The sequence below is a fragment of the Balaenoptera musculus genome, chromosome 15 (genome assembly GCF_009873245.2).
Source record: "Balaenoptera musculus isolate JJ_BM4_2016_0621 chromosome 15, mBalMus1.pri.v3, whole genome shotgun sequence".
In the NCBI taxonomy this organism is placed as follows: domain Eukaryota; kingdom Metazoa; phylum Chordata; class Mammalia; order Artiodactyla; family Balaenopteridae; genus Balaenoptera; species Balaenoptera musculus.
In genome coordinates, this window is record NC_045799.1 from 47,124,608 (window position 1) to 47,150,890 (window position 26,283).

At 47.6% G+C, this 26,283-nt stretch overlaps 1 protein-coding gene across 2 annotated transcripts in view; it reads right to left on the minus strand.

Moving 5' to 3' along the window:
* Positions 1-26,283, minus strand: part of SLC24A3 (solute carrier family 24 member 3) — a 472,654-nt gene that overhangs the window by 116,202 nt on the left and 330,169 nt on the right. For both annotated transcript variants that reach the window (XM_036827175.1, XM_036827174.1), the window contains exons 4-6: positions 13,763-13,837; positions 10,668-10,752; positions 10,219-10,322 (exon numbers count right to left, since the gene is read on the minus strand). In XM_036827175.1, the coding sequence (XP_036683070.1) occupies positions 10,219-10,322; positions 10,668-10,752; positions 13,763-13,837 (264 nt within the window). The remainder of the gene's footprint in view (positions 1-10,218; positions 10,323-10,667; positions 10,753-13,762; positions 13,838-26,283) is intronic.

Below are 26,283 nucleotides of genomic sequence, written 5' to 3' on the forward strand. Positions count from 1 at the left end.
TTGTTTCAAGACTGTGTCTCAAGTTCTGTTTCAGTCCACCTGGTCTTTGGGGCACCTGATGGCAAGTTGTGACATGCATCCACACATCTTCTAATGCCCCAGGCACTGGTCAAATAGCTCCTGGGCGTGTTTGTGTCCAGCTGTGGGGCACCGTGAACTCTCTCTCTGATCCATTCAACAGCCCTCCCCTTCTCTGGTATCAAGGGTATCGCATCACTTAGTAAATGCACCAAAGATTGACCGTGTGCTCCCCATAGGCGGGCAATACTCTCGGCACTGCGGACAGAGTGGGAACCAGCGGAGGGAGGCTGAGCTCTCAGGGAGTTCACAGCCTGGCACGGCGATCATCTCCCTCACTTCTGCAGCCTCCTCATGCATCCCATCATCGCCAGGCTGGGGGTGGTCAGTGCACACACCTCTTCCTGCTGCCCTTGGCATTGCTCTTTCCTCACTCTAGCCTGTGAGGTTAGCCCACCAGCCTTTTACAGCATCCCAGGGGCAATGGCGGTCTATACGCTTGGCCGGCACGTTCCCTCTGCTCAAAGAGGAGCTCAAATGTTTGAAACAGTGGCTGGAACCAGAGTCTTTCAAAAATAATTTAATTTTATTTGGTGCCATTTTCTTTATGGAGTGGAATTTAGTAGTATTTTCTCACTCCATTACACTATCAACGCTCACAGAGGGACCTTCCCTGGAAATCCTTTATAAATCAATATCTCTTTTCCCACCCACTCTCTGTAATCCTTACTTTGCTTTATTTTTCTTCACAGCACTGACCACCCCTGGACACATATACCCTCTCCCTATTCACTATCCCACTATCTCAGACTCTATCCCTCTCTCCATCCACCCACCCACCCACCCATCCACCCATCCACCCATCCACCCATCCATCCATCCATCCATCCATCCATCATTCCTGTTGGATATTCAACACCCCACAGCCTGCTCCAACTCTGTCCTTTCTTCACTGGTGTCTCACCAGGGCCTAGAACAGTGCCTGGTACACAGCAGGCTCTCAGAAAACATTTGTTGAATCAATGAATGGACTTACTGCCCAAAGAAGAAATATAATAAACATTTCCCCCAGAACACAATCCATGGATTACTACCATGGGTTTAAATTCACAGGTGATGATATGAAGAAACAAACCACCTTGAGTTAACATTATTATGCAAAGACAGGCTTGTGATTCTAGGTACTGGATAGCCACAGGCTTCGGGGGCCAGTCGTCCCCAAAGCGTGAAATGTGGTCTGTTCTGTCATGGCCCCTGCAGTGCCCTGTGAGGGCGGGGTGACAGGAGGGGAGACGGGGACTCCGGGGGACACCGGGCTACGGGAAGAGACGCAGCGGCCTTCCTCATCCTCTGCACACGCACAGTCGCCACTTGCTAACATTCTGGTCCCTTCTATTTTGGAAGCTTCCCGGTGACTTTCCACCTGGGATGGAGTTAGAACGCCCTGATTGGAATTCTTCACCTTCCCTAGTTCTGCAGACTCTGCCTGTGAATTAAGGGCATGTGTGCTGGGGCGGTTGGTCTCTGTGCCCAGGCTGGGGGTGCCTGGGGTCACCTAGCAGTTTCAGGGAGCTCAGGAGTGGATTGCGGGGCCCAAGATGCCAGACCCACCAGAACGGAAGTTCAGCAGATGCCACACATGCTACCTTGGGGTGAAGGAGGCATTTGATGGCCCACCTTCCCTTTTTCACGGGGTCACGCCCTTCTGCTTCCTTGGCGAGGCGGGTTTTACTGGGATGGGAAGGTGCTGAGCTGTGAATGGGGAGGATGGCTGTGGTATGGAGGAAGCTTAATGTATGAGACCTCTGGTCCAGATCTACTGGCAGAGCTGGTCTGGAGGGGGATCTTCCCATTCCTGTGCTTTTAGGACCCCTACAGCCCTAAAAGCCTCCCAACTTAACGGTTCTATGACTGGCAGTTTACTTGGCCTTTCAGAGCCTCAGTTTCCTCTTTTGTAAAAACACTGTCCTTCTCAGAGGGTTCCTGTGAGGACCAAAGGGGTTGATACGTATAAAGCCGTGAGAATAGTGCCAGACTGACGACTAGGGATGCTTGTTAAAGAGAAACAATTAAACAAGCATCCGCCAGCCAGACAGGCTTCTGTCCCCTTTCCACTCACCCTTCAGCCCCCGGTTCAGCTGCTCATGGGGCGGGGGTCTGGCTGTAACCAGAGGCAGCATGGAGGGTGTGGCGTCTGTCTGGGCATGATCATGACAAGAAAATGACATTTGTGCCCTAAAGACGGACCTTCCTCTTGGGGTGGCGCTCAGCTGGGCCGGCTGTGAGGTTCTGGGCTCCTTGTACATTGAAAGCCCTCACCAGCACCGAGGGCAGCATTTCCAAGGACCTAGACGGTGACCTGAAACTCTATCCCCTTCGCCCATTTTAAGGAGCAACGTGAGACTTAATTACACGGAAGGAAGCTTCATCCCCAGCCACAGAGACTCCTGCTGTCCTCCTCACGTTCTGGAAGGATGCATCTCAGGTCTCGTTACTGCTACACCCTTTGCGGGACGAAAGGGAAGTGACCTCTCCATTTTCTCCCACGCGATTGAAGAGCGCCATTTCAGAGGACCTCTCTTGCAAACCCAAATGCATCCAACAAAACTAACAAAACATTGCCACAATCACTTTAAAGCATTTGTAACAGCCCTAGTCTTTGCTGATTTGGAGGTGCAAATGAATTGGACAGAATGTCTCAGAAGGGGTAGTTGAGTGTCATGGTACAGACACTGCTGGACCACAGAATGAGAGGGTGAAAACCCCCCTTAAAAATGGGCAAAGATTTGAACAGAATCCTGCCAAACAAGATATATGCATGGCAAGTAAGCGCATGAAAAGATGTTCAACATCATGACTCATCAGGGAAATGCAAGTTAAAACCGCAACGAGGTGCCACGCATGCTCACTAGAATGGCTAAAATTAAAACGAAACAACTTGATAATACCAAGTGCTGGTCATGATGCAGAGCGCTGGAATACACATATTGTTGGTGGGAATACAAAAGGGCTTCAGACACTTTGAAAAACTGTTGGTGGTTTCTTATAAACGTACTCACCATATGACCCAGCAATCCCACTCCTACGTTATTTACCCCAAAGAAATTAAAGCATATGTCCACACAAAGACCTGTGACAGATCTGTATGCATTTGATCATTTATGTTACACCAGCCCAGGGAACACAGCCAGTGAGGCAGCACATGATACTACACAGGCTTTGTTCTGTAGTCATTTATCTGCTTTCTATGATAACCAGGGACCAAAAGCTATATATCTGAGGTGGAACCAATCATATCCTTACCTCTGGGGAGAAGGAGGAAATGGGTGGGTGGTTCTTGAGTGATCTAAGCCAACTGGGTAACTCTAGTTCCCGTGCCACAGTGACTGGTTCAGAGATGGTCAGGTGGCCTGATTCGGCCCAATCAGATTTTTGTTTGATGATGCCAGGTGAGGGATGAAGGGTGGGGAGATATTCTCCTCCTTCCTGGTCAGTGTGAAATATGAGGCCTGAAACTGCTACAGCCCCCCCCCCTCCTTTTATGCCATGAAGGAAAACATGTATGAGGAAGGGAACAGAGGAGGTTAGTGACAAGAGAATCACAGAAAATGGTGCTGGAGTCTTGATCAAACCATGCCTGATGTCCATTTTCTTCTGTATTTTTCAGACACTAATAAATCTCCATCATTTAAGAGGCCAAGTTAGAGTTGGGGATTTTTTTGTTACCTGAAACCAAAAACCTCTTACCTAATCTAGATGTGGGATCTTATCTCCAGAGATCATTTCAGGGAAGTAGAACAAACCAGGAACAGGTACTGTGAGCCAAAGTCAAAGCGAGCACAGAGATCTGGGATGAGGATGCACAGGCCCTCGAGATGGAGCAGCACAGAGCTGTGAGTGACCCTAAAGGAACCCTGGGCCAGGAACAGCAGCATGTATCAGGGAAAGGTCAGGTGTGGGGCTCTGTCAGGACCTGGCCTTGTGGGGGAACGGCCAGGGAAAAGACACCAGGGAACAGTGAGGGAGACGGCCTCAGGCAGACAGCCAGTCACAGGATGGGGGCATCAAGAGGGGACCATTTATGCTGCCTGGGCCAACTGCCCAAGGAGGGCTGCCTCTTGTCCAAGGTCAAGCTTGGTCTGAGAATTGAGCAGAGCTAAGCCTGCAGATGGGGTTCAAGCAGGTACAGCTGCTCTTCTGATTCAGTTGGTCTGGACTAGGGCAGGGGATCTGCTTTCAACAAGGTCCTCCTGAGGCAGGCGGCCTGCAGATGACACTGGGAGAAACTCTCATTTCCTGGAATGTGGGAGAATCCAGTGACTGCACCAGCTGGACCTGACCTTGGCCTTGGTCTACTCCTGCACCACAAATTCTCCTCTCCGGCTCCTCACCGGATCAAATATTATAGCATCCTGCCTCCCAGGTGAGGCCTCCACCTGCACCTGCCCCCTTCCTTTCTCCGCAGATCACTCATTCTCTTCCTTGTGCCTTTTTCCCCCCACTCTAGTGGCAGTGGCAGGCCTCCAGCTCCTATCTTTAGGTTTGGCAGCTAGTGGGGTGAGGTCTTCAGCCTCGCCTGTCCTCAGTCCCTGGTCTCTTGGGGAAACTGGATGCTTCTCAGAACTGGAACTTGATAGGTGATGTGTTTGTTGTTGGGTTTTGTCTGGGGAACAATAAGCCAGGAACCAAGCTGTACAGGTAACTGGGGTGGTCTGTGGACCTCTCACTGTGTTTCTTAGCCTGAATCCCTCATCTGTTTGGTGCAAGTGTAAGCCCAGCAGAGGACGATGCCATCTAATTACAAGAGGAGCTTCTACCTGAGCACTTGTTGGGCTGAGAGCTTCCATCACCCAGCTTGGGTCACCGCCATCGTGCTGACATGTCTATTCTTCGCTTTGTCCCGAGCTCCTACACTCAACATTTCTAAGGAACACACACGAGCTAAGGGATAATTATAAGAACCCAATAATAACATCTGGAGGTTTTTAAGTCATAAGTTTCCCACGTGGAAAGAGAATGGATTTTATAGTCAGCAGATGTGGGCTCAAATCCAGGCTGAACTACTTCATGGTAGCCCTCTGCCCCCAGATACTCAATTCCCTGTCTGTAAATGAGGACAATACTATCTTAAAAGTCAGGGGGTGTATTTCTACAAATATTTATAAAGCATCTAGTGTGGTGCTTGCAGTTTGGTGAAACTCAATAAATAGCAACTTATTATTTTTTAACATATATAGCATCTATCTGGTTTTTCTTATTTTTTTCCATTTCTCTGCGGAAATTACACATCCTCACTTTTTCTTCCCACCTTTCCCTACTTAAGACAGATGGTAGACAGTTTAAATTCTTTTCTGCCAATTCCTGTATCTGGATCATCTGTGGTTTACCTCTGCCGCTGTTTTCCCTTGGTTATAAGTTTGTTCCTGCCTCTTCACAGGTCCTGTAATTTATTGTTGCATCCTGGAAATTATATATGGAAGAGTGAGAACTGAAGAATAATACTGGTTCTTTTCCCTCTGGAAATTTCCAGCTCTTCTCTCCTCTGTTGACTAAAGGGAGGAGGTGATTATTCAGATGTCAGCCTGGGTTCACACGTCAGCTCACCTCAGCTCAGCCCAACCGCATCCAGCTTCCTAAGGAAGGGCCAGTCTCACAGTTCTTATCAGGGTTTGGTCTGGCATTGCAAATTCCCAATTCCCTTTGGGTGCCTCCATTTCAGGTCTCAGGAGAAGGTGGGAGATGGGGCAGATGGAACGATTTCTTTCTGTTCGTCGGCCCTGCCTTCACTTCCGTTTTTTTTTTCTCAACAGATCTGGGGTGGGTGGATCAAAGCATTATTGTCCTGGATCGTCTTTCAGACTCCGGTGCATCCCACCTCTCTCCACCCTTGCTGACGCTGAGCTGACCTGTCTCCACCCCGTGAAGTTCTGGGTCCTGCCGTTCCCCTGCATCCAGACCCACCAGGGCTCACAGCTCACGTACGATGGGCTGCTCTCTCTGGAAATCAGTTCATCAAGCCTTTCTTGTCTCCACTGTTCCTTGATATCCATATAGAAGGATGATTTTTACATTATCCAGATTTCTCTTTGTGCTCCCATGGGAGCTCAGGTCTACTGCATCCCAAGTGGAAGCCAAAGTACCTAGAATGGCAGCTGTTATTTTGAACAGGAAGGGCTTTCCCTATGTGCAAGCTATCCTGGCGCTGAGCTCTTGGGAGGCAGCCTGGCACTGAGGCTTGTCTGCTCCCAGGGAGCTGGACATGAGACCCACCGGATGGCTTATGTTTGAAGGCTGAGTTTTGAGTTTGTAGCCATGCTTTATGGACCTCACTCATATCTCCCCACCTTTACCATTTCAGGTCCTTCCAACAGCCAGCCTCACATGTCTCTTTGCTTAGGGGTTTTCTCTGGACCCCAAAGTCCATCCTGCATATGCCCAGAAAATTGGAACGTTGGGGAATTCACATCCCTCAAAGGCAGTCCTTAGGCAACGATGGGGGAGGCTGGTGGATAAACACCCCTGCTCCCTCCCCCTTGGGTGAGATAACTTGGAGGCCGCGTTCTACACCGTCTCCCAGTCCCCCCAGAAGCAGTCAAACCAGTTGCCCACACTGGGGACTTGCTGGGAACACACTTTCCTCAGCTGCTTTTTCTTCCTTATCTCACTCCCCAACTTCCTGGCTGGCCTGTCCTGGGATCACCTTTTAGCTAAACTACTTGAACTTGAACTTGTGGCTTAGATTCTCTTCTGGGGAAACCCAATCCAAGGCAGGTTTCCATTCAGAGGCACCACCTCTGGGTGCTGCCTGGGTTTGTGTAAAGGGGCCAGCACGGACACGGTGTTAGTTGAAGAAAGGCAAACCCAGCCAAAATTAGGTGGACCTCACCAAAGAACATCAGGCACGTTTCTAGGATCCAGGAGAGCTGACAAGGGGGCTCATGACAGCCTGTAATAACCGGAATATGAAAGTCTGGTATCTGGGATTCAGTTAAACTGTTTACTGTCTGTCTGTGGTTATGCTTTTAAAGCTTAATACACTCTGAATGGTAGATTTAAATTCATAAGTACGTTGTTTTGCAAAACTGGCATGAAGTTCTTTCAATACAATCCCTGAGATACATTAGCAGGTTGCCTCCAGAGCTTGGGGTTCTCTCTTTGTTATTATTTTTTGCTCTTAAATAAAGAAACTTTGCAGGACCACAGCCCTGTAAACATCTTGGCGGGATGCCAAGAATTTCTCTAGAAGCCACTTTCTAAGAAGCAATTTCCTTCTTGCCCCATAAAACTCCCCAAAGTACCTTAGGCGAACACCAAAGCACTGGCTATGTTTGCAAACTGCAAATACAGCAGACATTTAATTACATCGAATTCATCAAAACCCTAATTGAGACAGGAACTCAAACCTTATGGCTTTATTACTTTAATTTCAGATGGGTAGCAGACTTGGTCACAAGCAGCCCTTCACGCCGTGATACATTAGAGAGAGGCCCACGGGCACTCACTGGTAATTCTCCCAGCAAATGAAAGTGTGGAGCAATGTAAACAACACTGCTAAGTGTGACCCACGACTAGATTTATTAATCAGCTCAATTCCCCATATCCATCATTCGCTGTAACATTCCTCTGTACCAACGCCACTGCTGGGGAAGGCTTCTCAATAGGTAAGGCAGTGCCTGTGTCTCACAGATTTTTGTTTTCCTCCCACTGATCAGAAAACACAGAGGCAAGGACCAGTCCTCTGAGATCATTCTTCTACCAACTCCTCCTCCTCTTGATTCTCATTTAGAAGACCTTCTCCCTGACTTTCCTGTCCCTCCTCACCAGGCATCCTGTGGCTGTTCCACTATTTCATTAAAAAGTTCTGTCAACGGGTAGGCCAAATTATTGCAGTGACCTAGGGTGGAATCTAGTGGCAGCGAGCCCAGGGAACCTTATTCTTCTGAGAGCTGATCGTGGTGTCTAACTTTTATTGAGCATTTACCATGTGGGCCAGGTGTTGCTTGATGCTGAACATGTTATGTTTCACCCTTACAGCGATGCTAGGAGGTAGATGCCCTTGTACCCATCCTATAGACAAGAAAACTGAGGCTTAGAGAGGTAAAGTAACTTCTCCAAGGCTCCACAGTCAGCAAATGGCAGAGTCAGGATTCAAACCCAGGCCAGTCTGATCCCCAGGCTCATGTTCTTTCCAAAACATCATTTTTCTCCCTCTGCGAAGACTTCTGGGATTCTACAAAGGTCTGAAAAAGAGAGCTGGGTGGCCTTGGAGCTCTCTGAGTGGACACAGGACAAGGAGAGTCAGAAGGGAGGGTCGGCCCCCAGAATCATCCCATGGGCTGCGCCTAACACCATTGTGGTAGTTGGTGTTTCTCTCCACAATCATGTGAGATGAGCTTGGCAAAGACCTTCCTGGGGTGCGGGGTGAACTGACTGATACCAGCACTTGCTAAAGTTCAAGAAGCAATGTGTCTTTTCTGTTCTAACCAAGCCAGTGATCACCCTCATCGCTAATGACTTATGAAACACAAATGCATTCCACCCACCTCCTATGTAATTAGCTGCGTGGTATTTACTCAGCACTTTCCAGCCAGTTGTTTCATTTCTTTACGTTATTTCTCCCCCTTTGGGCCTGACTTTGCATCAGGCTTCAGGTACAAATGACTAATGAACTAGCGACAGCACTAATACTCATACTGCTAATGGTGACAATGCTAATTAAGACAGTGCTGACAGCCACAGGCTCTGCAGAATGTGACTTCATCTCTGGCAGGCAATGAGAGGGCGGCCGGCACAGGTGAGAACCAGAAAGTACAGACGGCCCCGACGGCAAAGACGGACACTCATTTTTTTGCGATACTAACCACATTTATAGGAGATCTAAAAAAACGCCACATCGTGGGTCCACAAAATCTAAGACAAGAGATAAGTGACTGAAAGAATGAAGAAAGAAAATGTTCAGTCTTGCAAGTTGGGTGGAACTCAGTCACCGCGTATGGACCCGGCTGCCCAGCGGCTTCCTCTCAGAAGTAAGCATCCGCCTGTGGGCTCTGGAGCCGACCCCTGACGAGATCAAGGTGTCCCTCTGCCTGTTGCCCAGAAGCATCGAACCCACCAGGCAACCCAGACAAATCAGTCGGCATAAAGAAGACAGACAGGAGTGAAAAGCAGGCGATGCGGAGGGCAGTGGTGCCAGGGCGCAGCTGGAGTCTGCCTGAGAGTTGGGTCGAGCTGGGCGCCCCTGGCCAGCTGACCACACGACGAGGGGTCTGGAAAAGGATGTGGGAGAAGGTTTGCAGGAGCTTCCTTAGCCCTGCAAACCAACCAGCCGCTTCTAGCAGGACCCTGCATCCTCCCTCCACAGCCAGGAGGCTGGTGGGGTCACCTGGTTCCTCAATACTGCACGTTGGGGACCCTCATGGGCTAGTCACTAGAAGTCGCTTTTCCTAGAAGATACAGAGTCCTGGCTGTTTGGGCAGAGAGCTCAGGACTGTGTTTCTGAATAATCTCCCTACGAAGAAACTAGGGCATCAGAGCTGGCCAGGGTGACTGGAAACCCCCAGCCACCCACTGCAACGCTGCGGACGCCCAGCAGCCTCATTACTTTGGTGACTTCGGGTGTCTTCCCAAGACTTTCCAAGACAGACACCAGATGGACACGGGCCCCACGACACCTCCTGGCAGTGGAATAGTCTCTGTAGATAAAAGGCAGGCATGCAAAGCCCCTCATGACCCCCAAAGTAAGCTAAAGTGGACACAGAAGTCAAATGCTTGATCGTTGTCGAAAAAGAGAGAACTCGCCCCAAACTGTGACAAGTGCAAATTGTTTTTAACAGAAAAAAAAAATCTGTCATTTCCTCTCTCTCTCTCTCTCATTTACTCTATTTCCATTCCTAAGACTGTTTTTACATCATTCTAGTTCAGTTCAGGAACATATCAAAATGAGCGTGACACGTTCAGATTCGCGGGCTGGTTACTTATTCACGTGGATCCGCGCACTCCATGATCCATTGTCACGTAGACCAAATCATGGTGCCTGGGTTTCCAGACCCGGCTGGGCCAGCCTCCTGGGGCGTGAGACCCCACGTCACCCCGTCTGAGGCCTCTGGCCCCCACGTGGGTGCGCTCCAGGGAGACAGGTCCCGGCCTCACCTCCACGCCGCCCCTCCCCCTCCCCATGCCACGTTCTGCCGCCAGTCTTACCTGCCCAGCGAAGAGCCCGCAGACGCCGATGATGCACAGGATGTTGAACACCGCGGAGCCCACGATGGTCCCCACTCCCACGTCACCCTTGGTGATGAAGACGCCTGAAACACAGACCAACATCAGCTGGCTGCTGGAGTGGGCTGCACCCAAGGTGGGTGCAGGGGAGCTTTTGTAAGCATTAGACTGTTCTCAGGATCTACAGGAAACAGCAGGGGCTTGGAGAGAGCTTGCTAATGTCTGTTGGGCCCTCTGTCCCACAGGACCATTGGTACTGGGTCTGGGACCCACTGATGCAAAGCAAAAGCATCACTTTAATAAAATAATAACAGCAACCCCAGCGGGTGGGAGGCTGGTGTTCTGCCCCTTGGGGTCTCAGGGTTCTCGTTTCCAGAGGCCCTGTCCTTCAGGGAGGGCAGGGCTGAGACGTTCCCCAGGTGGGCACCTACCTATGACCGATGTGAACAGCTCTGGAGCTGAACTGCCTGCTGCCATGAACGTGGCCCCAGCCACATCCTCGCTGAGGTGCAGGCGCTGCAGAGGAGCAAAAGCACAGGTGAGTCGGGACTCTCCTGGAACGGAGGTGACTGGGACTCCCCAGGTCCCAAGCTCAGTACATCCTCAGCCTCCCCTTCTTCCCCAGCTCGGCCTCTCCGGCCCACCCCCCACCGCTGGGCCACACCTCCTCTCTGGGGCGATATCAGGGAGGGGGCTACATGTTCCCTCCAATTAAAGGCTCTGACAAGATCCAGGGGTCCCAAGCCAAATGCCCCCGGGGCTGCACAGATAATGGGGGGATGGGCACGGACCATGTGAGGCAAGTGGGACTTCACCTCCTTTTTAAAAGCTCAGTGCCCTCTGTGTTGCCAAGTATCCCTATTTAAAGAGACCCTCAAATCCACATTTTTATGTAAAACATTCTGATTTTTTTCATTACTATGCTGATGATCTTGGGCTACATTAGGCTCCTGGTAACCAGTTTTAGAGCCTTGAGTCTAGGAGGCTATGGAGGCTTTTGGGAGTGGGGAGGGTCACCCTCCTGAAACCCACCCCCATTCTCAATGCAGTCTTGAATCCCGGGGTAGGGGGTGGTGAGAATGAGTAGAAAGAGATGATGAGCCCCGCCAAGATAAGCTACACAATGAACTGTCCAGGTTACCCCCTTTGTTGATCCGAAAGGTGATTTGCAAGAAGACACGTGACACTGAGGCTGGGTAGTGCGGGGAGCTTTTCTGCATCCAGTCCTGATGCAGAAAGGAAGCTGCTGGCTGTCAGGAAACAGCCAGCTCCCTGCGGGCATCCCAGCTAAGAGTCCCTGGTCCCTCTTCCCAGCGGCACCGCAGCTGCACTTCCTCGCTCAGCCACGGAGGGGCAGCGCGGCCTCGGCGAAGGCCACCAGCTCGAATGACCATCAAGAGGCTGCCGCCAGAGCCCTACTGAGCATTTTGACCTGGAAACCTGGGTTCCCTCGATCTTGACTGAAAAGCTAAACGTTGCATGTGGTTCTGAGGAGACCCTAAGATGGAGGTGCTGATACCTCAAGGTGACAGGTGTGGCTGTGAGCGGTGCCGGGCATCCCGTCTCACCGGGCAGGTACCCTAACAGCGCTCACGCTCCGTGGCTGGTTTGTCCTCTCCCTGCTGTGTCCGCTCCAGCTCGGGCATTAGCTGTGGACTCCACAGCCGGGCTGATCTCCTGTTCCTCTCGCTCCGTCGTTCACTCACTTTGCTTCTTCCTCCTTCACCTCCCCTCCCCTTTCACCCCTCATTCACTTTGGCCCTGGCCACGTGGCATTGGGTGCTTAGAGTCACCAGCTGGGGGGGGGGTCTTCCTGCCTCAGGACCCTTTCCATCTATCGGAACAGTCCTCAGAAGCTTTCCCAGCTCCCTCCGGATGCCCCAGCCTGGCGTCCTCAGGGCTCCCCACACGTACACACGCTGAGTCCTGCCCCGGGTTCTCCCAGCTTGGTTCTGCTCAGACTCCTCTCGGCTTAAATATCCGTCCTTGTAAGACGTTGCCACTGAGATCACTGCTCCCATCCTGCCCCTGCACAAGCCCTTCCCCGATCCCAAGGCCGAGTCACTCTCTCACCCCCTCTTCCCTCTGCATCTCCAGCTCCAGCGCTTCACCTGCCCCTGTGTCTCACTCTGGAGCTGCCCCGCGTCCCACGGCCCCGCGATGGCAAGGCCCACGCTGTGTTTCACCTTGATTCCTCCTCAAGGGCTGTGCTCACAGGTGCTGTGCGTCTCCTCAATGGAGGAGAACACGTTCTGACAATTGTATGTACATTTCCAGCACGAGGTCTTAACGTTGCTATTAAAAAAACGTGTGGGACAGAGCGTAGTTCGCTTCCCATGAGGAATAAACTGCCAAAAGGTGGATTTCAGAGATCACAGATGACCCCGATTACAGGTGCTTCCGTGCTTTCTCCTCTTCTCCATCAGGCGACCCTGTTCTCACGTTAAATCACTTTGGACAAAAGGCTTCCACACTGGCTGGCGTCCATCTCAGAGACCAGCTCACTGATTTTCCTTTCCCACTTCCCACCTCCAATCCCCGGGCCTCTCCACGGTTGCTGCGGCATGATTCTCTTTTATTTCGTTAAGTACACAAAACTAACAGACTTCAGAATGTGGAAGAAACTGCTTCAGTTAGCAGTTCTCGAAGTGTGTCTTCCAGACCAGCAGTCTCCACATCACCTGGGAACTTATTAGAAATGCTACTTCTGTTCCCCACTGTCGCCCCCAAGACCCAGTGAATCAGAGACTGGGGGGAAGGGAGGGAAGAAAGGGAGGGTCAGCCCAGGCTGAAGGCTATGTGAAGAAGCAGGCGTTCTGGATGCACCGGAAGTGCATCTGGGGAAGAGACCCCTTCTGCAAATGGGATTCTGAATTAAAAATAAAATAAAACAGAAAGCGTCCAGATAAAGCAAACTACATTTCAAACCAGAAAAAGGGATGAAAGAAGCAAGAGAATGAAGGAGTTCTAGGTATGCTAAGTGTTTTCAGATGAAAGGGGTGTAACTTGGTGTTCAGCCTGGCGTTCACTAGGCTGATTTCCTGGTCTCTGTGGCCAGTTCTTTCATCGTCTTGCCTTTCAGGCCTCTGCCTGGAGCGTCTCTGCACATACGTGGACAGGAAGGGCAGTGGAGGTATGGCTGAAGACTTCTCACTCTGTGCGGACCCCATGAATCGAATCACGAGGGAGGGTTACGGCAGCGGCAGAAGGAAAGGGCAGCAAGGAAGATGGAGGAAGTGAGGGGAGAAAGGAAGAGCCAGGCTTAAAGAGAAAGAAAGCAGGAGCAGAGCACAGGTGGTACCTTGAGTTACGCCCAATGGGGCAGGGACCACTGGCCGTGAGGGTTAAAGCCCAACTACAGATCTGCACACTGAAATTCTAAGCAGATTGGAGATGTTTTTTTGCACTAATGCTGCCCACAGCTCTGAAGCATGCTGGTGCCTGGCCTTCCCACCCCAGCTGCATGGAGGGCTCCCCAGGAACTCAGTGGGGGAGGCTGGAGCAGTACCGGGGCTCAGACACATACCTCACAGATCTTTTCCAAGGAGGGGACGAAGAAGTCATCACATACAATCGCCAGCGCATAGAACATGTACATGGCCTGGAAGAGAGGAGAGAAGGGGTTAAAGTCAGAGTCATTACACCATGTACAAAGTCGTTGCAATGCCTGCCACCTCCCACCCTCCCATCTTGTCCACCTCCTAGGTCCCCAAACACAACACGGATGCCTGCCCCAGGGCCTTTACACGTGCTGTTCCCTCTGCCCAGAACACGTTCCCCCCAGATCAACTTGGCTCCGTCCTCCATGTCCTTCAGGTCCCTGGGTTAATGTCAATCAAAGCAAGGGGCCTTGGACTCCCCTCCCTTCCCTTTCTCTTCACCCCCCTTATTCTGCTTTGTTTTTCTTGACCTATTTTATGTTTGATTAATTTGTTTGTTGTCTCTTTCCCCCTCTAAAAGTCCATGAGGGTATGAACTTTATCTCATTGATCCCCAGCACTCAGCACAGGGCCTGGTGCATAGTAGGTGCTCAATAAATTTATGTGCAATGAAGGAACAAATAGATGAATACTTCCTACTGAGTTTGTTCACGCTCCTGTTCCCTGCAGGACAGCCCCTGCAATGTTGCTTCCATATCCTTGGTCAACCATAACCAAGGCATTCCTTGGAATTCTACCTTTGGGCCACAAATCACCTCTCTAATTCATGAGATCTTATTCGCAGTCCATTGTTGGTTGACCACTCAGCATCCATCCTCCACTCCTTCCTAATAGGACCCCAGTTTTGTTCCCATGTGGAAGGTGGCTCCACCCTTTCCTCCAGGAGTAGATCACCCTGATGGGCCAATCAGGATGCAGTATTCCTCAGGGATGGCTATTGGTTCAGGGGTGGGCACGTGACCTTGGCTGGCCCAATCAGATGGCAGGAAAGGCTTTACAGTCCTTGCCACAGAGAGTGGGTCCTCACCCTCCAGCTGTGGACCAGGAAGCTGGGAGTCCTGACTGCCATTGGCCAACAAATTGAGAGAACTCTGACTTGAGATGAAGTTGACCCTGAGTCAACGTAATGACGTCACTGAGCCATTGATCACATGGTCCCTGAGCCACCCCCTGCCTCTGGACTTCATAGCATAACATACTGGCAAACAGGCCCATTTGATTTGGAGTTTCCCTGTTACTTGCAGCCCCAAACATCTAACGGGCGTGGCTGCTCATCCTTCAAGTTCCAGCATCCTCAGGAGTCACTTCTCTCTCGTATTTTGACCTCCCAGCATATTTTCCTTTGGCTAATTGCTCTGCAGGAAGGGCCTCTATCACATACCCCACCCGCCTCACCACAGGGCACGGGCACAGGACCCAGGCTGGGCACCGGAACATGCCATTCTCCATCAGGCAGTGGTGGGTGGGCAAGAGGTCTGCGAGGGGCCGGGCAGGGGTCAACAGAAGCTGGGAAAGGGGGCCTCTCTCCTTGGAGATAAAAGCACCACCTGAGTCTGCAGCTGTCTTAGAGAGCCTGCCTGAGAGTGAGCTCACCCAGCAAGGAGCCGAACCAAGAGGTGGGACAGGTGGATACACACGTATCCACTGTACACACACACACACACGTGCCCAGTGACACCACGTGAACTCTGGGCCCAGCTCAGCCTGAAACCAACGTGGACTCTCCAATTTCATGAGCTGATAATGTGCCTTTGATACTTAAGCTGATTTGTGTTTCTGTCACTTGCAGCTGTCCTTCTAGAAGCCTTCTGGAGCAACTCAAGCATGAGACGATCGCTCTGGCCTTTGACTCCTGGCTATTGCACTCATTTAGACACTCCTCCCCCTTTATGAACTGGTTCTCTTTTTCACATCTACGTGTTTGGTCTTTTCAACCAGATTGTAAGATTCTAAAGTGCATCTTAACACTTGATTCTGTGGAAGTATCAGACAAGGGCACAGGAACATATGCAACAGGGATATTCATTCCAAAATGCTGATTATAATAAATTACCAAAGCCTAACAAAATATACAATAGGGGATGGGTTATATAAGTAATGATTCATCATTCCAGGAAATACTGTTAACAGGGATTATGTAAATTCATATTTAGTGACAAGGAAAGGCATTTACGATCCCTTGTTAAATAAAAAATGCTATAAAACATTGTGTACAATCTCTTTTTTGTTAAATTATCTATGTATATGAGTGCATACATATACACACACTTATATATTGATATTTGCATATAAGAGTTTGTAAGACCATAAATCAAAATAGTTTTTCCCTTGGTTGGTATAACTCTATCTGCACTTTATAATTCCTATCCATATTTTCTGATTTGTCCACCTTGAATTTGTGTTTCTTTTTTTTTTTTTTTTTCACGGTTAAAGATTTGATGAAAGTTCATAATAATGCAGTTGACAAGAAAATTAGTTATTTTTGAGATACACATTTTAAAGTAATAACTAGGATTATTACTTATAACATTATACCAGAACATATAAGATTTTTAGAAATTTCATGTAATGTCTGAAACATTTATATTAACATATTTCCATACATATTTCCATACAAATACAAATATAAGATTTTTAGAAATTTCATGTAATGTCTGAAACATTTATATTAACATATTTCTATACAAATAACCCAATGAAAGTTTAGTATTAGTTGTTTTGTTTGTTTTTTTTATACTGCAGGTTCTTATTAGGCATCAATTTTATACACATCAGTGTATACATGTCAATCCCAATCGCCCAATTCACCACACCACCATCCCCACCTCACCGCAGTTTTCCCCCCTTGGTGTCCATATGTCCATTCTCTACATCTGTGTCTCAACTTCTGCCCTGCAAACTGGCTCATCTGTACCATTTTTCTAGGTTCCACATACATGCATTAATATACGATATTTGTTTTTCTCTTTCTGACTTACTTCACTCTGTATGACAGTCTCTAGATCCATCCACGTCTCAACAAATGACTCAATTTCGTTCCTTTTTATGGCTGAGTAATATTCCATTGTATATATGTACCACAACTTCTTTATCCATTCATTTGTTGATGGGCATTTAGGTTGCTTCCATGACCTGGCTATTGTAAATAGTGCTGCAATGAACATTCGGGTGCATGTGTCTTTTTGAATTACGGTTTTCTCTGGGTATATGCCCAGTAGTGGGATTGCTGGGTCATATGGTAATTCTATTTTTAGTTTTTTAAGGAACCTCCATATTGTTCTCCATAGTGGCTGTATCAATTTACATTCCCACCAACAGTGCAAGAGGTTTCCCTTTTCTCCACACCCTCTCCAGCATTTGTTGTTTGTAGATTTTCTGATGATGCCCATTCTAACAGGAGTGAGGTGATACCTCATTGTAGTTTTGATTTGCATTTCTCTAATAATTAGTGATGTTGAGCATCTTTTCATGTGCTTCGTGGCTGTCTGTATGTCTTCTTTGGAGAAATGTCTATTTAGGTCTTCTGCCCATTTTTGGATTGGGGTGTTTGTTTCTTTGATATTGAGCTGAATGAATGAGCTGTTTATATATTTTGGAGATTAATCCTTTGTCCGTTGATTCATTTGCAAATATTTTCTCCCATTCTGAGGGTTGTCTTTTCGTCTTGTTTATGGTTTCCTTTGCTGTGCAAAAGCTTTGAAGTTTCATTAGGTCCCACTTGTTTATTTTTGTTTTTATTTCCATTACTCTAGGAGGTGGATCAAAAAAGATCTTGCTGTGATTTATGTCAAAGAGTGTTCTTCCTATGTTTTCCTCTAAGAGTTTTATAGTGTCCAGTCTTATATTTAGGTCTCTAATCCATTTTGAGTTTATTTTTGTGTATGGTGTTAGGGAGTATTCTAATTTCATTCTTTTACATGTAGCTGTCCAGTTTTCCCAGCACCACTTATTGAAGAGACTGTCTTTTCTCCATTGTATATCTTTGCCTCCTTTGTCATAGATTAGTTGACCATAGGTGTGTGGGTTAATCTCTGGGCTTTCTATCTTGTTCCATTGATCTATGTTTCTGTTTTTGTGCCAGTACCATATTGTCTTGATTACTGTAGCTTTGTAGTATAGTCTGAAGTCAGGGAGTCTGATTCCTCCAGCTCCATTTTTTTGCCTCAAGACTGCTTTGGCTATTCAGGGTCTTTTGTGTCTCCATACAAATTTTAAGATGATTTGTTCTAGCTCCGTAAAAAATGCCATTGGTAATTTGATAGGGATTGCATTGAATCTGTAGATTGCTTTGGGTAGTATACTCATTTTCACAATGTTGATTCTTCCAATCCAAGAACATGGTATATCTCTTCATCTGTTGGTATCATCTTTAATTTCTTTCATCAGTGTCTTATAGTTTTCTGCATACAGGTCTTTTGTCTCCTTAGGTAGGTTTATTCCTAGGTATTTTATTCTTTTTGTTGCAGTGGTAAATGGGAGTGTTTCCATAATTTCTCTTTCAGATTTTTCATCATTAGTGTATAGGAATGCAAGAGATTTCTGTGCATTAATTTTGTATCCTGCAACTTTACCATATTCATTAATTAGCTCTAGCAGTTTTCTGGTGGCAGTTTTAGGATTCTCTATGTATAGTATCATGTCATCCGCAAACAGTGACAGTTTTATTTCTTCTTTTCCAATTTGTATTCCTTTTATTTCTTTTTCTTCTCTGATTGCCGTGGCTAGGACTTCCAGAACTATGTTGAATAATAGTGGTGAGAGAGGACATCCTTGTCTCGTTCCTGATCTTAGAGGAAATGCTTTCAGTTTTTCACCATTGAGAATGATGTTTGCTGTGGGTTTGTCATATATGGCCTTTATTATGTTGAGGTAGGTTCCCTCTATGCCCACTTTCTGGAGAGTTTTTATCAGAAATGGGTGTTGAATTTTGTCAAAAGCTTTTTCTGCATCTATTGAGATGATCATATGGTTTTTATTCTTCAGTTTGTTAATATGGTGTATCACATTGATTTGCGTATATTGAAGAATCCTTGCATCCCTGGGATAAATCCCACTTGATCGTGGTGTATGATCCTTTTAATGTGTTGTTGGATTCTGTTTGCTAGTATTTTGTTGAGGATTTTTGCATCTATATTCATCAGTGATATTGGTCTGTAATTTTCTTTTTTTGTAGTGTCTTTGTCTGGTTTTGGTATCAGGGTGATGGTGGCCTCATAGAATGAGTTTGCGAGTGTTCCTTCCTCTGCAATTTTTTGGAAGAGTTTGAGAAGGATGGGTGTTAGCTCTTCTCTAAATGTTTGATAGAATTCACCTGTGAAGCCATCTGGTCCTGGACTTTTGTTTGTTGGAAGATTTTTAATCACAGTTTCAATTTCATTACTTGTGATTGGTCTGTTCATATTTTCTGTTTCTTCCTGATTCAGTCTTGGAAGGTTATACCTTTCTAAGAATTTGTCCATTTCTTCCAGGTTGTCCATTTTATTGGCATAAAGTTGCTTGTAGTAGTCTCTTAGGATGCTTTGTATTTCTGCGGTGTCTGTTGTAACTTCTCCTTTTTCATTTCTGATTTTATTGATTTGAGTCCTCTCCCTCTTTTTCTTGATGAGTCTGGCTAATGGCGAATTTGTGTTTCTCATGTGATTTTTGTAGGTGGTGGGAGATTTGAGAGGTCAGGACTCTTTCTTACACTTTTCTAATCTCTGTTGAGCCTGGGAAGCCAGCCATGCCGAGAAGCCTTAAAAATAACTTTCTACTGATTGGTCTATTCATAAGCTGTACAGAGTTTTTTGCCTGTGGGGTGTTTTTTCGGGGGGAGAGGGAAATGTCAATTAAAAAAAAATTAGTGCTGTATTTTATACCTTTGTGGGTGAGTCAGAATATACATTCCCAGGTTGCAATGGACTCAAACTCTCTTTTGCCGTATGATTTGGCTCATCCCATATTATGCAGGCTTTATCATTATCTTTGAAGGGACAGCCAAATGCAGTAATTGGAATACAGAGTTACACATCTGTGGATTAACCAAGAACTAAATAAGCTGTCCATAGCTGACATACTCAACAGGCTAAAACCCCCAATGCCGCTTACAAGTCCATAAACTCTCTCTCCAAGACCATGTTCCAATATTATGCATTGATCCTGTTTCGAGGCAAGAAGCTCCATCTAACGCATGGCAATATCAACTCTTGGATTAGGACCAGAAATGAGTAGATCTGCCAGGCTCTCTGTGCTTTCAAGGGTGATGGCTGTTGAAAGCCAAGTTAGTGCCATGCACAAGGCAGCATGAGGTGGGGACGCCAACCCTCAGATACCCTGTGACAAAACTCCTCTGACACCCAGGGGCCTGCCAGGCCACGGGGCTCCTTTCCAGCTGCAGAGCACCTCCTGGCATCTGAGGGCGGCACGCCACTTTGCTTACAAGAAACTCTCTTCTAACCATGTTACCCACTGGAAATCGGGTTCCCACTGGAAAAACAAACAAAACAGAACAAGATATTGATGGGGGTGCTGTGTGTGTGACGGGGGCGGAGGGATGTGGGAATTCTGCATCCTCTGTTCAGTTATGCTGTGAACCTAAAACTGCTCTAAAAAAGGTCTACTGCTAATAAAAACACAAAAGCAAAACAGCATCAAGGAACAAAACAAATGTACAAAGTCAAACCTGAAGAGGCAGAGGGCCTACTGGAAGTGTGATATCGATGGTCCTATCAATACCACTTGGTCCACGTATTTTAGAGAATGAGGCATTTGGGGATTAATTTGACCATTCCTATATTTCCAAAGGATACAATAATAGCATCATTGACAAGGATAATAATACCATCACTATTAATAATATTTGCCGCTCTTCGTGGGGCCAGAAACTTAGGCCTGCTCCGGTCCTTGACAAGGACTCTCTCACTCAGTCCTTCTAATTACCATGGGAGGCAGGGCGTTACGGACCCGTCTCCCAGGCACCTCAGAGAGCATCGTAACTCAGCCAAGCACCCTCCCCAGGCCTTCCCATGGGGCCCGGCTGCCGCCCTGTGCAGAGGTCGTTTCTGATCTACTACCCCATCCCCACTTTCTATTTTCAGCTCGCCTACTAACGAGCTGTCTTCTCCAACCACACAGAGGGAGGGACGGTTTTAGAATCCTAGCCATCCACTTTTGGAGGCTGCCGTTTCGGAGTCACCAATGTCCTTATTTATTTATTTATTTATTTTTAACATCTTTATTGGAGTAGAATTGCTTTACAATGGTGTGTTAGTTGCTGCTGTATAACAAAGTGAATCAGCTATACGTATACATATATCCCCATATCCCCTCCCTCTTGCGTCTCCCTACCACCCTCCCTGTCCCACTCCTCTAGGTGGTCACAAAGCACTGAGCTGATCTCCCTGTGCTATGGGGCTGCTTCTCCCTAGCTATCTGTTTTACATTTGGTAGTGTATATATGTCCATGCCACTCTCTCACTTTGTCCCAGCTTACCCTTCCCCCTCCCCGTGTCCTCAAGTCCATTCTCTACGTCCATAAATATACCATTTACATACAAGTATAAATGTGATCAGCATGAACACGGGTAAACCCTCGCTACCTCTGTATTTTGAGTGAATCCTTATTTTCCTTTATAAATGGATGGACCACAACCAGTGTTGCAATAAAAATCTTTAAACATATATCCTTTTGCATTTGTAGGATAAACTTCCAGATGGGGAGTTGTTAGATGATGTTCTTTAATGTTATTATTTTTACAAGGTGCGTTACAAAACACAAGACAGATTGGACGTCTCAAAAATGGTTGAGCTGGCCCAATACCCTGGGACCGCCCACATGGAAATTGGTCCACGTGGAAACTGCAGCCCGGCTACAGCAACCAGGGCAGGCCAACGCGGGCCATGTTCTAAAGATGAGTGACGGTGTCTGGAGAGGAGAGGGGCACCTGTGTGAGCTTCAGCTCAAGTCTCAGACCACAGGGTCTTCTCTTCCCCAGGAACCTAACAGGGCATCTGTACTTTGACATCGACCATGTGCTGCCACGACCACGGGCCATGTTTCAGGTTTATGTATCTGCCTCCCTTCTCTTGAAGGGCAGCATCTGTGTCCTTCACACGTTCCTCTCTACCCCGTTCCAAGCTTGCACAGAATGAGGGCCCCACTCACCTGGAGTGAATGGGTTCCAAGGCGGGGGGTGCTCACAGAGTAGCTGGTGTCACCTTCGGAAGCTGTCAAGGGAAGTGGCCGAATAGCATGACTGGCACAGCAGCTGCTGCCAGTCATCCGCACTCTCCCAGCTGAGGCCGTCAGAGGTCAGCTGGCGAGCAGCTCGGCCTCAGACACGGGCGAGCCCCGCTGAGCCCGGCCAAGCTCAACCCAGTTCTGCTGAACCCCAAACACCCATGAGCTAAATAAATGTTTATTGTTGTATGTCACTGAGGCTTTGAGGTCATTTGTTACACAGCATTATCGTGGCAACAGGTAATAGCTACAGCCAAGGTGATAAAAGGAGCCAGAGTGAAAACAATAATAACGGGAAGTAACTTCCAAGAAATCAAACTTTCTTGTTGCTTTGAATGACAATATGCTCAGCTTTTCTAGCCTCCCTGGTACTAGCCATGGTCATGTGACACAATTTTGGGCAATGAGAATAAGGGACAGATTCAACTAAAGTCACCCTTTCTTCCTGCCTTGAACTCGGATGTGATGTCTGGAATGCCAGCAGCCATTATGTGACCATGAGACAATAAGCATGACAATACATACCAACATGTTAAGGGGAACAGAGCCCTGAGGACGCCATTCACCAGCTGATCTAACGCCAGAAACCACTTCCCTCCGTACTTCTTACTCTGTGAGAAAATGAATCCCCTATTTGCCTCAGTCACCATTAGTTGCGGTTTCTGTATTGCAGCCATGTGCCTCCCTAACCAATACAGGGCAGAGAAGATTCATTCTGCTTGGCACAGGAGAAGGAGGTCAGAGAAGGCTTCACAGAGAAAGTGGTTACTGAACTGGGATTTTGAAAGATAAATTCTATCTCATCAGGCAATTTTAAAGGTTGCTTGGGACTAATAAAACTAGAGAACTTTGGTGACAATGGTTAAACCGAAAAATACCTAAGGTAACAGGAAATCGTCATGGCCTGTGGCTTAATGGAGGTGAACAGGCTCTAGCTGAAATGTCGATACACATAAGGACTTCCATACTGTGAGGGTAAATGTATCCCAACAGCATGACATTAACCCCGCCGTTTTATGTGGCATCTACAGTCAGAGATTTTTCACAGACAATTTCCTTGTACTACATCATCTGTACTCGTGTTGCTCTGTCTTTAATTTCAGTGAAGGTGGTGCTGGAGAAGCAATTTCCAGGGAAGATCTATAGAACTCTGGCCTTGGTGGAAATTGTTCCAAATCTCCCAGGGAATATGGTTAGAATAATAACCAAAAAAACTACCTTTTTTCCTTCTCTGTCTTTTTCATAGCTTCAAGTGATCATATATGATTAAACTTGGTAAAAAAGTTATTTCTTTAAAAATCATTCTCCCCCCTGACAAGCTTGGTGTCCAGTGGCCCCATGATGTTACGGCAGGACTGACTCACATGCCCATTCTCTGTCTCTGCCACCACCACGGCCATCGTTCCGAAAGTGCTCACTGCCCTGGTGACTAGAGAGAGAAATACAGCCTCAAGCCAGACGTGGGTTCTGACCAGGAGGATCTGGGGGTGAGGGATGCAGGGAAGAGGAAGGTAGCAGATGGCTAGGGGTGCCCCCTGGGCCTGCCATATTATTCAGGTGTTACTAATTTAGAGAACTCTACTGCCTTTCAATGGTCAGAATCTGCCTCACTTTCCTTGAAGACTTGACCGATGGGAGTTGGTGCATCAGTCCCAGCTCCCTCGCCCCCTGGGTGGGGTTCCTCCACGCTGTCTGCCTGGGTTCCCACAGGTGAATTAAGCTTCAGGTACCCATAGTGTTGTAAGCTCCATCGCTCACCTTTTATTAGCAATTGTCCCTTCTCTGTCTTACTTCCTGCACTCCAAGTGACCGCTGAATTCTTTCCTTTTTTTTTTTTTAATATTTATTTGGCTGCACCAGGTGTTAGCTGCAGCATGCAAACTCTTAGTTGCAGCATGTGGGATCTAGTTCCCTGACCAGAGATTGAACCTGGGTGCCCTGCATTGAGAGCACGGAGTCTTAGCCACTGGACCACCAGGGAAGACCCTGACCACTGAATTCTAATGCTTGTCTCAGGGTCTGCTTCTAGGACAGCCCAAAGTAAAACAAGAGGGAAGTGGATTAAGGAAGACTGTGGAAGGAACGAAACGCAGTATGAAATCAAGCTGGACCACTCTCAGACACAACTGTCTTCCCAAAGTCTAGTGGGGACAGTAGTGTAAGTGCCTGGCCATGAGCTTTTCTGGTTGTAATATAAGTGCCCGACATTAGGCTTTGATCCCCTAATGGATGCCCCCATTTGGCATCCATTCCAAAGGCATCCACCTCAGTAAACACATCGCCAGCCACACAACTAGATGAGGAGACAGGTGAGCCCACCCTGGAAGTTCCCTTTTCAGAAATCCTGGGTGACCCAGATAAGCGACCACTTGAGTGACCTTGATTTTCCCTACCTGCACCATAATTCCTGCTCTTATGTTTTAAATTTGCCAATAAAGAGCGACCCAGAGCAACCCTAGACACCCCATCCTTGACCTCATTAAAGGAAGAACCTCAGGACTGTTCTCTCTCTCTTCCCCCCAACCCCTCCCCGTGACCTCACTGTGTGGCCCCGGACATGCCGTGTACCCCCCAGGTTCTGTGAGTAATAAACCTTGTCTTTTCAAATTTCCCTGCGGATTGTTTGCTGAGGTGTGTCCTGCAATTGTGATAGAACCAGGAGGGCAAGCCCAGCCTCAACACTGGCTCCTGCTGGGGAAACATCCACGGGAGCCGGCACCAGCAGTCCGGCCCAGGTGAGTGTGTACCCAGCCAGGGCATCGCTCTCAAAGCTGAGACCAACAGAACACGGGAACGCTCCTCCTTAGTCCCACCCCTAGTCCTTCTGTAGTTGGCAGCCGAAGGTCTTTGGAACCGTTTCCACCTGAAGAGGATTCTCTCGCAGGGACTCAAACACTAAAGGAAGTGAGTATATGTTAATATACCTGCTCATTGGCATAAACCCTGTAACTATGTTACTTGAAGCCTCTCACGATGCCCAGATGAAGCCCATGGCTGACGGTGTTCTCGGAGGTCAGCACAACTGGGGTCACTGTTTTGGAGCCTTGGGAATGAGATCTGCCTACTCTGGAGAAATGTCCTTTTCCTTTTTTCTCTCTCTTCTCTCTTCCTCCCACCCCAGATGCCTCTAGCACAGGGTCCACTCTGAGAGTGGCTCCAGAGTCCCTGAGGACCTCATTTATTTCGCTTGGTTGTCAGTTTCTCAAGGGAGTGGGGGTGATAACTGCCATTTCCCCTCAATAGCCACTAAAGGCAGGGTCTGGGGACAGGTTTCTGTAGCTGGGCTGATGTCCATGTGGGTCTTACAGGGACTCCCTGGGGGCCAGGCACACACATGCTCCAATGACCCTCACAACAATGGCTGCAGGACAGGGCACTGGGTTAATCCCGCCTGCTCGCAGAGGGGACCAAGTTCATTAACTTGGCTCAGGTCACATAGCTACTAGGTGGCAGAGGCAAGATGTGAACCCAGCGACCTACCTCTCTAGTACATGCTTCTCTCTCTCTCTGTCTATATACATCTAGATAGATAGATATAGATACAGATACAAAGATATAGATATGTATAGATATATATTATAAAAAGATACATATATCTCTCAATGTTGTTTTTTGACTTTTAAAAATTTCATTTTAATTTTTTTATTGTGGTAAGCATGCACAACACAATCTTTACCATTTTAACCATTTCTAAGTGTATAGTTCAATGGCATTAATTGCGTGCACTTTGCTGTCCCACCATCACCACCACCCTCTCCAGATCTTTTTCATCCTCCCAAACTGAAACTGTCTCCATTAAACACTAACTCCCCATTCCCCCTCAACCCAGCCCCGGCCACCACCTTTCTACTTTCGTAGAAAGTATCCCTAGTGTTTCCATGAATGTGAATACTCTAGGGACCTCATATAAGGGGAATCTTACAGTATTTGTCCCTTTGTGACTGGCTTATTTCACTCAGCATAATGTCTTCAAGATTCATACATGTTGTAGCAGGTGTCAGAATGTCCTACCTTTTCAAGGCTGAGTAATAGCCCCTTGTACGGATACACACGTTCTGTTTATCTATTCATCTGTCACTGGACATTTGGGTGGCTTCCGCCTTCGTGGCTGTTGTGAATAATGATGCTAAGAACATGGTGTACATGTTGAACATATGTTCAACATATGTTGAACATATCTGATGAACATATCTGAACATATCTGTTGAACACATGTTGAACATATCTGAACATATCTGTTGAACATATGTTGAACATATCTGTTTGAGTCCCTGCTTGCAATGCTTTGGGGGTAGATACCCAGGAGTGGAATTGCTGGATCATGTGGTGATTCTATGTTCTGTTTTTTGAGGAACTGTCATACTATGTTCCATAGTGGCTGCACCATTT